At 37.6% G+C, this 14,197-nt stretch overlaps 1 protein-coding gene across 2 annotated transcripts; it reads left to right on the top strand.

Moving 5' to 3' along the window:
* Nucleotides 1-853: 853 nt before the first annotated feature.
* On the top strand, nt 854-14,186 carry scn3b (sodium channel, voltage-gated, type III, beta). Of its 2 annotated transcripts, XM_088427490.1 has the most exons (6): nt 854-1,086; nt 1,231-1,478; nt 4,796-4,974; nt 5,059-5,287; nt 7,795-7,933; nt 13,482-14,186. In XM_088427490.1, the coding sequence occupies exons 2-6, from the start codon at nt 1,424-1,426 to the stop codon at nt 13,486-13,488; spliced, it is 609 nt and encodes a 202-aa protein (XP_088283616.1). In that variant the 5' UTR covers nt 854-1,086; nt 1,231-1,423; the 3' UTR covers nt 13,489-14,186. The 2 variants fall into 2 exon arrangements, with proteins under 2 accessions (XP_088283616.1, XP_088283617.1); XM_088427491.1 differs by lacking the exon at nt 1,231-1,478.
* The last annotated feature ends 11 nt before the right edge of the window (nt 14,187-14,197 follow it).

Below are 14,197 nucleotides of genomic sequence, written 5' to 3'. Positions count from 1 at the left end.
ACACAAAAACAATTTTCACAGATTAGGGGAGTACTCAGCAAAAAAAAAAAAAAAAAGTTATAAGATGCTTTTGAGACATCACTAAATTGAGATGATCTTTTCCATTGATCATATTTATTGTATTAAGTGCATGTTTTTTGGTTACAATAACATTGGTCAAACTCAAGCCACTAATATAAAAAAGGTTAAAATTTACAGTCAACACAAAATGCCCATGTAAACAGCAAAACTTGAACTTGCCGACAGGGAAGACAATGACAGGGTGGACATTTTTCAGCTAATGCTAGCATTTAATATGCTCATGTTGTAAAGTCATCATGCAGCATGTTTGCGTTAAAAAGTTGATTTCACTACTTTAACAATTGCTGCACATGTTATCCATTGATATTTCACACAGGCAGAGAGGACATATTCAGCTGGAATCACCCACAAACACGCACACACCACACACGTTTTTTTTTAAACCATTCTACTGGTATGTGAGCAAATTTGCCTACTCAGAATAAAACCTCAGAAGTTCAGTAAGGTGACTGCTGCAGTTTAATGATGTCTTAGTTTGAGCGAAGACACCATCGACACTTCAGATCTATACTGCCGACTCAGCTGACGTCATGCTTGGAGACATCACTTGAATGCTCAGTTGTAATAAAAATAATTAAAAAACACACAAACATAATTTAACAATGCTCGGATGATGATGTGGTACTTTTGTGAAAAATTTCCCTCCTGCTGTAGTGCAACAGTCACGCTAACAGCTGACTTAAAAAGTCAACACTGTGAGCAAGTGAGCATGCATATCCACGCTGAGTGGAGGTGGGAGTCTCGCGCATGCGCGGCACTGCCAATAAGCGACTCGTGGAAAACAAAAGGGAGTGGGGGAGAGACAGAGCCAGGCAAATGTCACAATTCATCTTTTAAAGGCGCAATTAGGCTTTAAACCTCAATAAAACCGCTTTTAACGACGGGGACCGAAAGGAGAGAAGCGGCGTCTTTGAGTGGAGTCCAAATCCCTCAGAAGAATCCACAGGTCTTTTGCCGTCTCGTCGCTTTGTTTTTGGGACACTGGCGACCGGATGAGGGTGTCAGGTGAGCACATTTCAACTAATTACGCCGTCGAGAGGATGGAAATAATGAAGTTACACTGCATGCATGGAGTCTCAGTCGCATAGATGAGCTCCCAGCCTCTCTTTCAGATTACCTTTTGAAAATGCATTGTGTGTATTTTTATAGTTTCTGCCATCAATTTGGAGGTTGTGATTTGTCAGTCTCCAAGACGGAAGTGAGCTGCGCGCGCATCCTCGCCCGAGAGAGGCGCTGTCCTCGGTACTGAAGTCCCCCAGGGGACGTTGAACTCCTGACCTCATTAACTGTGGAAGTCTAAAAAAAAGTCAACTTTCAGCAGCAATTATAGCGAGAGCTGAATATGCAAACTCCAGCCAGAGTTTATCTACAAATTGGTGTTCTTTTGGTTTGTTTGGGTAAGTATTTAACTGCACCAAGAAGTCATTATTATACTTTTTTATTTGCATTTATTCATATTGAATATAGAGCTTTTGACCTATATGTGACTCGTATCACTGACGTCATGTATAATCCTCGCTAGGATTTCATTGTGAAAGTTAGGAAGCAATTTTCAGCTCTTCAGTCAAAAATAACACAAATCTGGACTGACTAATAGAATACATTTTCCATATAATAAAACTCCAACTAATAAAACATACTTTTAAATAATTTTTTGGGACTCAAAGAACTAATCAAAACTACCCGAATTGTATAAACACAAGTAAAAAAACAAACAAACAAGAAATGATTATAATGACAAATCCAAAACTTTTAGAAGCGTCTGTCCCATTCATATAAGGGAGTCTTGCAATCAGCAGTTACTCAATTTAGCATCTTTTCGCACATCCCAAAATTATTTGTTTTTTTTCATTACTATCATTTTCTTTTTAGAGTTAGAATTCATATATGACCTAAGCCATTTCACATGTGTGTGTTTTTCTAAACAGTTTTGTTATTGACTTTGAGATATTTTGAGACAAATACTAACTGTAATTATGACACAGACTGTGTCACAGCTGTGTAAGAATAGATATCACAAATTCCAAAACGTCTCACTCAATTTCAACTCTTCTTGTTTTTCAGCATGCTTGATATCAGTGCTTCTTAAACTTTAATTTTTAGCTCTCAAAGTACCACGATGATTGCCATCAAAATACAGTAACGCAATAGACCTAACCACAGAGTAGCACTCATATTTTATCACAACCAACTGTGGAAAAGTTTAACTTAAATCTTAAGCCATTAAGAATGTTAAGTTGATTTAATGGGATTATTAGAGGATATGATTACAATATTTCAGCCTACTGTCCATTACCGATATCAGATACAATATCAGCAACAAGGATACATGATTTTAATTTTTTTATTTTGAATTGTTGGATGAGACTTGGTGAAGTGATTGTGTTCAAACAAAGAACAATAGTCAGAAACAGTAGTTATGAGGACATGTATAATTCAAATTGGGAACATATATGTTAGATACTAACACTGCTGGATAGAATGGCATGAGCAAAATTTGGAAAGGACTGCTTGTAGATGAGTTGTAAGACTGGAGGACTTGGAATCACACCTATCTTGAACCTATATATGATATGAATATCAAATTTGGTCACCTTGAGATAGTATGTCTATTGTGTTCAAGAACCTCACACAATATTGTGCAACAGCCAGTCAAGGAAGACCAAAATGAAAACATCAACCTTAAAACGACAAAAAAAAAACAGTCTCAGAACAAAAGATGAGGATGTAGCAATTCGATTTTGCAACCATGTGACCATTAGCAACCATCAGACAAAAAGCCCGCCGGCATTGAATGCATCATGAAGCACTTCGTTTACTCAGATTGTTGCCACAAGCTCATCGATGCATTCATGTAACTCCTCGCCATTGATTAAGCAAATCAGTTAAAAAAAAAAAGTCGTAAAAAAATCTTATCTTGAATTAAAATATAATAACGGACCTTAAATGACTCTTTGTTTTTTCAGCGATTGTAAAACCAAGATTCCAACTAATCCCATTCAAGTACTGTGACCAATTTCTGTGCTGTTTTGCACTTGTTCCCTATGCTCCATGAGAAATGATGGAATCGGTGTTGTCACGGTCTGCCTTTAGGGGGGCTTTGGGTTATATAAGAGAAGTGTACCCAGTCACACAAGAGGCATACATGTGGCAAACTGGCACAGGCTGCTACTGCCATGCTTCACTTTGGAAGCCATCCATCTTTGTCTTTATAATCCCTTTTATGCTTCCCTATACATTTCATTTGATTCAGTCTCCCATAATTTGGTGTGTGTGTGTGTTTTTTTTTTCTTTCTTCTTCTCTGATACCTCTGACTCAATTGTCCTCCCCCTCAAAGCAAATACTTACTAATGGGCAGAGGCCATCATTAGTGCTCACTGGCCTGGATGAGTTTGGATTTGTGATCACGTACTGAGAGTCAAGCCCTTTCCCAGTGCTCACAGAGCTGTAAAATTGAGCGGACGTCACGTTAATGCTTACTGAGCTTTGCCATTTGCTCCAAATTGGATTCAGTGTAGACTGAAGGGCTGCGAGAATCGATCATAGGCCAGACTGGAACGTCATGCTATGTTATTTTATTTTATCCGTACATCATTAAAAATAAAGCGTGCTTTTCCCATTTCATTTTATTTCATTAATAAAACAACTTCTTTGTTTTTAATAGAGATTTTTTTTCCCCATTCAAACAGTAAATGATTACTTTTTGTGCAGTTAATTTACTTATTTTACTTTGTTTTATCTTATGTGAAAAATACAAAATAATCATCGGTAATATGTGACTGTAATTGTCCATATTGTCTGATTGATCCGATTGGAACATATGATCCGTCTTGGTTTCTGATGATTATTGTACTGATTGTTTTCCTGTGGTCATCTTATTTATTTTTTTTATTTATTCTTTTTTTAAGTCTTTGAGCGCCATTTACGTGAAAGGACGTCAACAAGAATCAATTGACGTCAGTTACATATTCTTATGGGATGGGCAGGGAAAATGGGCACCTCTGTTTTGATCATTAATGGGGGGACAAATAATATAAACTGATCTTTATTTAACTGACTGTACTTTTTCTTTGGTGTGTATAATCCTTTCAACTAACAAATCTTGTAATTCCATTTTCCCCCTGAGAAACAGGAATAATATTCCTGGGTCTTTTTGATACGAGTTTTGCTTGTTTATTATGAAACATAAAAGAAAATCAAAAAGCAATGTAACACATACAATCACAAAAATGTACACAAATGACATGTGCCATTTAACCTTTGCTTTAAGATGCAAATAAGTCAGTTTGACCCACAACATAACATGAGGTTTTTAAAATCAACAGTAGTTTTTTAGTGTCCTTGTTTAATGCTGCATCAGGGATGTGCTATAAAAAGATTTTGTTGACCTGGTTTGAACCACTGCTGCACTTTATTCTTCGCAATAGAAAAAGCTATTTTATACAATACTGTACTTCCATTCGAAAAAACAATGAAGACAATTGAAATGCTTAGCATGTTCTTTTTTTTTTCTTCTTCTTACCCGAAGCGACTCAGGCAAAAATACAGTATGTATGAATGTTAAATGCTGATTGTGTGCTGTTGCAACACTCCAGCCCACTTTTCTATTTCAAACAATTTTTCACAAGACTGTTGGTTTATGATTCATTTGTTTCTTTTCCTGTGCTTGATGGTTAGAGGCTAAGCTAATCATGTGGTCTTTTTCTGTTCCAGCGCACCTGAGCCAGCCGGTTTGTGTGGACGTTCCCTCGGGGACTGAGGCGGTTCTGGGAAAGATGATGAAGTTAACGTGTATCTCTTGTATGAAACGTGAAGAGGTGAAAGCCAAGACCCATGTAGACTGGTACTACATGACCAAGGTGGAACAAGGCGTCACTCCAGAAAAAACTCTCGTAAGCCCCTCCTCCTCCTGTGGTATTTTGCTAAAATAATGATCATCATAAAACAAGAGCATCTCTCCCCCTTGATGCTCCTAGATATACAAATATGAAGGAGATTTTCCGACGGAGGTAGATGGACCCTTTAAAGGGCGCCTGGTGTGGAACGGCAGCCAGGACCTTCAAGACCTCTCCATCAGCATCGTCAACGTCACCTACAACGACAGCGGCGTGTACGAGTGCCACGTGCTTCGCAAGTTTGAGTTTGACTCCTTCACGCCGTCGGCTTTCGTCTTGAAGAACATCACGTTGAAAGTGAAAGAGGAAGGTGCGCTTCATTACTCAAAGCTCTTGTTTAATGCGTGATAGCTCAAGGTCTGATTAGCTGGGTTGATTTTCAAACCGGCATTCAGCTGTAAGGGTTGTATGCATCTTTACGCTGACAGCTGATTGAGTCATTTGGTTGCTTAGTTGCTCTAAGACAGCTGCCATGCAATCGAGCGCCATTCACTGTCAAGTGAGGTTCGGAAACAAGCTGAAATGTAAAGGCCTACAGTCGACGACAAATTTTACTGTGATTTGAATCGCGGCGTCACACATCAAAGCGGACAGTCAACCTGATGAAAACAAGTGTTCTAAAACTTTCGATAGGTCATCTTTGCGTTATATTTCACCATATTAACTATTAGGGCTGCGTTATTGAATACTTTGGTGTTCGGATAGTCGACTGAATATTATATCGAATAATCGGGTATTCAGATATATTTGAACTATTTTTCCTGGGTTAGCAACACTTTTAAAGAGAATAATAAAACACTTTTCCACTTGGTATTTTTTTTTTAACTTAATCTTAAACAGATTAGTTTACCCTCTAGAACAGTGGTTCTCAACCTTTTTTCGGTGATGTACCTACCCCCTGTGAAAGGTTTTTTTCAACCAAGTACCCCTTAACCAGTGCAGAGCATTTTTGAGTTAAAAAAAAAAAGACAAAATATGCCATCAGTGTCTGATTTATTAAACTTTAGAACCTTTCAAACTTCATTTGTACTGGTCCACTTAACAATAATCAACACAAAGTGTCCTCTTTTGGATCATACAAAATATGTTATCAAAAAGAAATATGTATTCTTTTATATTTATCCACAAATAATAATCAACATAAAGTGTTCTAAAAAATAAATAATTATAAATGAATAATTCACCACAGAAAAATATTAAACATAAATTGTCCTCTTTTGGGATTAAAGTATAGATCTGTTCCCAAAATAAATACTTAATTATTATTATATATTTGTCCACAAAAAACAACCAACATACAGTGCCATACCTGTTCCCAAAAAGAGATAATTATAAATATTTACCCACAGAAAAATATTAAGCATAAAGGTCCCCCTCATCCTGTTGCGTTGACATCGACAACTGAAGGATTAATTGTGTGTTTTGTTTTGTCTTGTCTGCTTTCTTTTCACAAGGGGTAATGTATTCCGTTTCCTGCATCTATGACTTGCATTTGAATGCTTCCATGAGTCCATACACACTAGCTATACAATTAGGTACACTTGCACAATCAAATAAGATCCAATGGGTAGATTGCATCCCAAATTAGTTTAACTTATTTGATATGTTGGTTGTCTTTGTAATAATGACCTGCATTTTTTTTTTAAATAGTAATTTATCCACCAGCTGTTGGATCTCATTTGCTTGTACACATGTATCTAATAATGTGTCTGAATATTTTGACTTGGTTTCCTTCATGATACTGGCCTCCATTGCTGTTTATATTTAGTATGTATGTAATTAGTCATTGCATAATAGCGGCAAACGTGTTTGTTGTGCCCACAGAGAACAGGCGTCTTTTAGTCTGTGAGGCTTTTTCCTTCATATCCCACTTCTGTGCTATTAAATATCTCAAAGAATCCCCCCGTGTTCTGTACATGATGCCACGGTATTATGTTCCAGTAATGATGTTCATTGTTGTCAAGTGGATATATAGCTCAGTGCAAACGTGTGAGTGTGTTTGTTTGTGTACTTTACTGTAAAAGGGATTAAAATACAGTGATAAGGCCCTATTTGCTAAGACTGCATATTTACATTGCTTTCTGGAATTTGGCACCTTGTATTTACGCCTACCCTTAGTCTCCGTAGAAAGTTTCAATATGAATAAGATTTTGATTTCATGAGACAAATCCAAGCAGTTCTGCGTTTTTCATTGGCGCTTATACCAAAGTCGTATATACACTTTAAATCTTCTCCATGGTAAAGGCCACTCTTATTTCTCACAACTCACCTAATTTGACTGTTTAAAGGCTAACTTGTGGAGGGTTTATTTGTATTGGACTTTTTACAAGCGCAACAGTGAAAAATTGTGGCCTTTGCAAAGATTTAATGAAGATGATTAAAATCTCCACAAGTAACCTTTAACTTTACAGCCTGTGTTTTTTAAGCACACGATATTAGGCATGTTTCAAAACCAATCTGCTTTTTAGACTTATGTAACATTGCATCAACAGAAACATATTTTTTTAATACATCTCCTGTATTGATTGACCATTCCATTGTGCAGATGTACCCCATAAATTAGCCAGATGAATGGAGTCCATTTATTATAGAAAACAAAGATCAGCATGATGTAATCCTCCGATGCATCTCATAAGCATCTGAATTCATCCTATTAATAGTAGTAGTGGTCTTCTTCGTGATGCTTGATTGTTTATTGTCTTTTGCACACATCCTCCTTAAATCTGTGAATAAAAAGTACCTCTTTATTCACGACACACACAAATAACCGAAGGTACTGAATAAAACATGTTTTCCGTGCTGTTTGTTCTCTTGCAGCCAGCCCGGACACCACAGCCCTCTACTCCGAGATCATGATGTACTTGCTGCTGGTCTTCTTGACCTTCTGGCTGTTGATAGAGATGGTTTACTGCTACCGCAAGATCTCCAAGTCCGATGAGCTGGTGCAGGACACAGGGTGAGTGACACTGAGATAAATGGCAAGGAGTTGAGTTGTAGGCGGAGCAAGAGATTTGGTTTAAGTTGAAATCACAATCATCAAAGTGAGCTTATGGAGAGAGGTGGAGCGTCGTAAAAGCAACTATTTTTTACACATTGTGATAATTCTGTTTTAATCTCAGGCCTAAAGTAGTTGGCAATGTCACTGTGCGGAACATCGTTGCGAACTATCTTCTGGTTTATTCAAATCCTAATTTTCCATTGGTGCGAGTGGAAATGGCAGCTCTCCAACAAAAATAAATATTTGTTAGCCCTGGTTTGACAAGAAAAGTAGCGTTCATAAAAAGAACTCTGAGCTACTCCTACTTGTAAAAAGATGTACTACACACTGAGACAGTCTCAGCTCCGCAGTAAAAGCTGCAAAAAAAAAAATAGTCCTTCACAGAAGATAATTGAATAATTTACAGCACAACATGTAGTAATCACTGTACTGTTACTTATCCTGACAGGAAATAGTTGCCGATTTGAACCCTGTTTCGAACCAAAACAGCAGCAACTGAAACATTTTGGGTAGCAAATTTAATGAATTCCATCTGCATATATTATAAAAGCCTCCTCTCTAAAAAATGTCTCGGCTTCTCTCCAGTTGTATAAGCAACCACGCCCCTCTCCCTTGACACTCGGCAGGGAAGTAAACAAGTAATGTGACTCCATTGGACTCATGAGTGGTGCAGTTAATGTGCACTTTGTCTGACACAAAATTGTTTTGGTCTTACACGCTGGAGTATGCATATATAGCATTTTTTTTAATCACTCTCTGACAGCCAAGTTAAAATCGTTTTTTTTTTTTTTTTTTTGCTTGTGTAGCTTTCAATGGCAGGGACTGAGTTAACGCATTCAGTGCCAGCCTAGTAAAACTAGTTCTTTGACATCTATACTCGTCAATTTCTGGACTATCAAAAACTCTTCACATTGGATAGATTATTGATGCGCTCAAACTCATACACTGGTCAGCGGTGGTGGGAAACAATGTTATGTAGCCGTAGCTGCGCTGAAGCAGGCCGACAGGGGCTTGGCTGCCATTTTTGCCTCTATAGCCCCAATGGCCAACTCCTGGAGGCAATGTGGGTGAATCATTGCCTGAGGACATAACAACACATGACTCGGGCAGCATGGGATTCGAACAGCCAACCCTTTGGTTGCTGGAAAACCTGTTCTACCGCCTCAAACAGTTGTATTTATTTATTTATTTATTTTAGGAAAGTTTAGTATCACTCGGTTTACTGGCACAATGCCAAAAGTTTAGTATCACTCGGTTTACTGGCACAATGCCAGACTTGTTTGCACATCCGCCTCAGCGTTCAGAATATGGGGAATTAAGGCTTTGGTCTACCTTTAAAAAAAAAAAAAAAAAAAAAAAAAAATTATATATATATATACTCAGAGATCAGGGGTTCTCAAATTTTTGGTACCCCGATTACAAATGTTTGCGGAAACAAAACAACAGCAACAACACCAAAAAAAATTAAGACAAACATGAGCGGCGTTTTGATAAGTATATTTGTTATTTTTCAGCCATACTGAAGTTTACAAAACATAAATTGCAACACCCCTTCATAACAAACTGGCCAAACAGGTTGCTGCCAAATATTTAGTGACTAAATAATCAAGCTCTTTGATGATGATGTGGATTAGGTGGGTTTATTTGAAAAATAACAAAACTATTACATTTTTAAAGTATTTTAAACTGGTTGAACGAATTGCTTTATGGAAGGGTCAAGAATACATTCACAATTTAATATCAAATAAAATGAAGTTAACACAAATGTAGGTTTTATCCATCCATTTTCTGTAGCCTCTTATTCTCATTAGGATCGAAGGCCTGCTGCTGCCTATCCCAGCTGTCTATGGGCAGTAAGCGGGAGACATCCTGAATTAGTTTTCAGCCAATCGCATGACACACAAACAACCCTACACTAGATAGATCTGTTCTAGATTATCCAGAGGTCTGAATATCTATCTAACCCACACTTTTTAAGAACAGTGTATAATCAATGGACAAATGGATAGAAGTGGTTGCGTCTAACAGACCTCAAATGGCAACACAATAGGTGTTGTCAGTGTTGCCTGACTTTCTTTAGATTGCATCAGTCATTTCAAACAGAAAAAGTTTTCAAGCAATCAAAAAGACGAGAGAAAGCAAAACAAAGCTGAGAAAGCGGGCAGACAGATGGACAGAGAAGTAATTGAGTCGGCACCGCATCTGTTTGCAACCCCCGTGTAACAGTAAACCGTCTTTCCGCGAAACACATCTGAAAACGTCGCATAAATCTCTGCTGAATGCTCCCTTTCTTCCTCGGGACTGCCGCCGCGCCGCCAGAGCCTAAACATTTGCGTCACCTTGTCAGCGCTGACAAAGACCCAAAGGCACCTATGTAGTCAGCTCCCGCCGGTTGGCGGCCATTGTGTTGACGGGGCTCGTCGATCCAGACTGAAGGCATTTAAACAGGCAATTTATGTGTGCAACGGAACAATCGCGGCACACAGACGCAAGCCCCTGTCTGTTTTTCCTGACAATTAAGGCTTTTTGTCAGTCGCTTGTTTTGACGCGCAGACAATCTACTGCACAATGCAATTCATGTTTTCATAATAGTGACGGTACAAAAGAGGAAGTAATTCACAAAGTTTCTGTTGGCTGTAATTTTGAACAAGGAAAACATCCTATATTTTCTGACTTGTAAAAGTAAAACCAAAAAAGTGTCAGCTAAAAGTTTCAGGACTAGCGTCAAATCACAAAGCTTTACCCATACTTATCATGGCCTTTCTTATTTACAGGTGCAATTAAGACATAAGAGGCCAGTTGACCATTGCTCCCTGATGCACAAATAACCCACAGTACCGCTTTGCACAAAGTAATCAAATGTTTATGAGGAGGTATACTTCATCTATTCCTGCAGCCGAGAAACGTAATGGGCTATGTCATTATTGAACTTCCCAAAATGGCCAAAGGGCTTCTTGGCTGTCCTATAGAATACTAACCACAGCTGCAGCTAAACATTAGGGCTGTCACTCTTGTATTTTTTAAAAATTGATTTTCACTACAATGTGAAAAATTCATATCTAAAAAGGTGTCAATACACACTGTTAAGAAAAGGCCTGGCACTGAATGGGATGATATCAGTTAATGGATGGTTGCATTAACAGGTCGACGAACACATTATACTGCACAGTATAGTGATACAAAGCAGCCACCATCTTTTGTATAAGTTTCCATGGTGCAGAGAAAATGACCTTTCCATCAAGAATAGACTCCATTTTCTCATTATTTCCAAAGCATGAATTTCACTTTCCTCACAAACTGCAGCAAATGAAAAAAAAAAAATGCTGATTGGGCCATTACCATATCATTTTAAAGATGTAAAATTAATTCCCGCCAATCCAACAAAGATTACTGAGTATCTACATTTCTTTTGAGGACTAACTACATTCCTTTGGCCAACTCTTCTCATGTATCCAAATGTATGCATCATTATTTTTTTTAAATGCCAATCCTCAAATAACATGCAGTTACTGTGACAATTCTCCGGCATGATAAACTAACTGCCCCACAGTGCAAGAACGTCTCATTGCATGTTTACACCCTAATCACAGTTAGCATTAGGTCATGTGTTTTATTTCTCGCCATTCATTTTCCCGATCAAACAGGTATACATGCGCAATGTCATGTGATCAAACAGTTCTTAGTGTTACCAAGAAAAGCGTATTCACTTTTAACGTACAACCCAAATGTTCAAATGCCCTTGAAAAATTCTGAGGAACCTTTACCTATTTACTTTATCTTTAGTGCTCACTATACTATTTTAATGAAGATAATTTAAAACTTCATTGAACTTTTTAGTGAATGCCAGAAAGACCAATCTGCGGAGCTCTATTCCGCAAGGTTGCAGAAGAATTTGCCGAAACTCTAATCCTCCTTGTGGGTTGGCAAATGCTTAACCCATGAACCCACGGTCTTAACTGAAATCCACTGACACTATGTGTGGCAGAAAAAAGAAGCCAAGTAAAGGCAAAGGAAAGGTCACAGCGCGATAACTGCCTAGCTCAAGTCACCTATCTAATTATCCGTGCCTAAGAAGGCTAATCTAAAAATGAAACTGAGAAAGGGTTACTAACGAAAACCCACATGAAGAGCTGAACTTTATTCGAGGCACGTTAAATTGAGTTAGATCTGTCCTTACGCTCATTTAACACGAGTTTGAATGTGAGTGGCTAATTCTGAACACAACCACATCCCCATTTACAAAAGGGTGTGCAGTGTGTGTAATTTTTCGCTTGCGCCCGTGGGAGCTTCAGGGGCATTACGGTAAATGCAGCAATACACACTGCTCCTCCTTGTCCATATCTATAACTGACATGGCGACCTCCAGAAGCGTGCCATCCCCATGTGATATAATTTAATGATAACTAGACCTATGGTCATATTTGAACTATGATTATATTTCGTTAAGAACACATTTATTTGCTTTTTTAAGATTAATAATTCTTTAATTTATTCACTTTAAATACAATACTGTCTAAATCTTACACTGTGTCACTTACACATTTACACTGTGTGTTACACAAGCAACAACACTACCAAAATATACATCACGTATTTTCCGCACTATAAGGCGCACCTAACAGCCTTCATTTTTTTTTAAAGTTGATGGTGCGCCTTATATATGGATCAATATTGAGATTGGGATTGGTAGGTGGGGAATGAACCGATAAAGTAAACTTTACCTGTTTCTTTTGTGTGTTTACAGTTGAACAAGGTTGCTCATATTGACATTGAGTTATTATGCTATTGAGAGTTTAGAGTTATTGAGTTATTATTGTTATTACTTTGAGTATTACTATATTGTGATTGAAAAAGTTTTCAAATATGTCATTAATTGAGGGTGCGCTTTATAATCCTGTGCGCCTTAAAAATGGAAAATGTTTTAAAATATGTCATTAATTCAGGGTGCACCTTATAATATGGTGCGTCTTATTGTGCGGAAAATAATAATTATTATTTTTAATTGTGTCAAATATGTTAAAGGTCACATTACTTTTCAAAATGATATGTCTTGTTCTCAGTTTATTTTTTTTTAATTTAGGCTAAAAAACCTGATATTTAAACAGGTGTATGTAGAATTATATTATGATCCTCTGTCTAATATGATTATCCATATTCATTATCCAGCTTCCTCCCACATCACCGATTCGGTTCATTAAAGACGGCAAATTGTCCGTAGGTGTGAATGTCAATGTTGATCCCCAATAGTAAACATAGACTATTTTCAAATGAATGCCTCAGCCAAACATGACTCCTAACGGCAGAGTGCACATCTATTCCATTAAATACACAGTACATAATTATGTCTAACAAGCGCATTACATAGATTAAGTCATAAAAAATATATCCACTTCACTACTGTACCTTTTTATGACAATAGCAGAGAGATGTTGCAGCATAGCTACTGTATATAAAGATGAAGCTATTAGCTGTTTATTGAGCAGAGAAATGTGTTGTGCTTTGCCAGGTATTGAAGGACCATGACGGGACAGTAAAGATCAACGCTCCCAGAGTCCTGCCAAGCAACCCCCCCCCCCCTCCCCCCATACCGTTTTTCCTGTGAGGAGCCACAAATGTCAGTTTATTACCTTTCTGTGCTAAACTCAAGTGCCCTCAGTAGTAAGACAAGTTCCAAGATCAAATTTCTAATGTCAAGAAAAAGCGGCTGCACTTCAGGTGAACCTGGCCTCTTATTCCAACCATGTAGTGCCTCTGTGATGTGGACCCTTTATAAATAGATACGGTACAATCAATTCAACACACTATCCTATTGCTGTTGCGGCCACTCAGCTTTTTTATTGGCTGTAGTTGTTTTGCTCTTAAAGAATATTTTATAATATATGGATAGAGCCTGATTTTATTAGTACTAGCTAATATGTTTGTAAGAGGAGTTACTCTGCTTTTTTTATAGTTTTGACGTGCTTTGCTGCTACCTACAGAAATATATGACTATTATCTTTTCTTTGTTGTATTTCTGTTGCTTTTTTATTCCCTTCCCATTCTTTCTGGTTGTGGCAGTGAGATCTTTATAGCCAACGCTTTGCCACTTGTTGCTGGTGTTCTACATTCAGTAATAGCTTGTTTCACTACTTGGGAATATTTTGTACATATTTTGCAATTCGTGTCATGTGAAATTGCTCTGCAAATGCTTGAGTAAATTGCACTAAATGCATATGTTGTCAG

Source organism: Hippichthys cyanospilos, chromosome 11 (genome assembly GCF_059441005.1).
Source record: "Hippichthys cyanospilos isolate Australia breed blue-spotted pipefish chromosome 11, RoL_Hcya_1.0, whole genome shotgun sequence".
NCBI lineage: Eukaryota > Metazoa > Chordata > Actinopteri > Syngnathiformes > Syngnathidae > Hippichthys > Hippichthys cyanospilos.
This window is presented reverse-complemented; position numbering and strand designations above follow the sequence as displayed.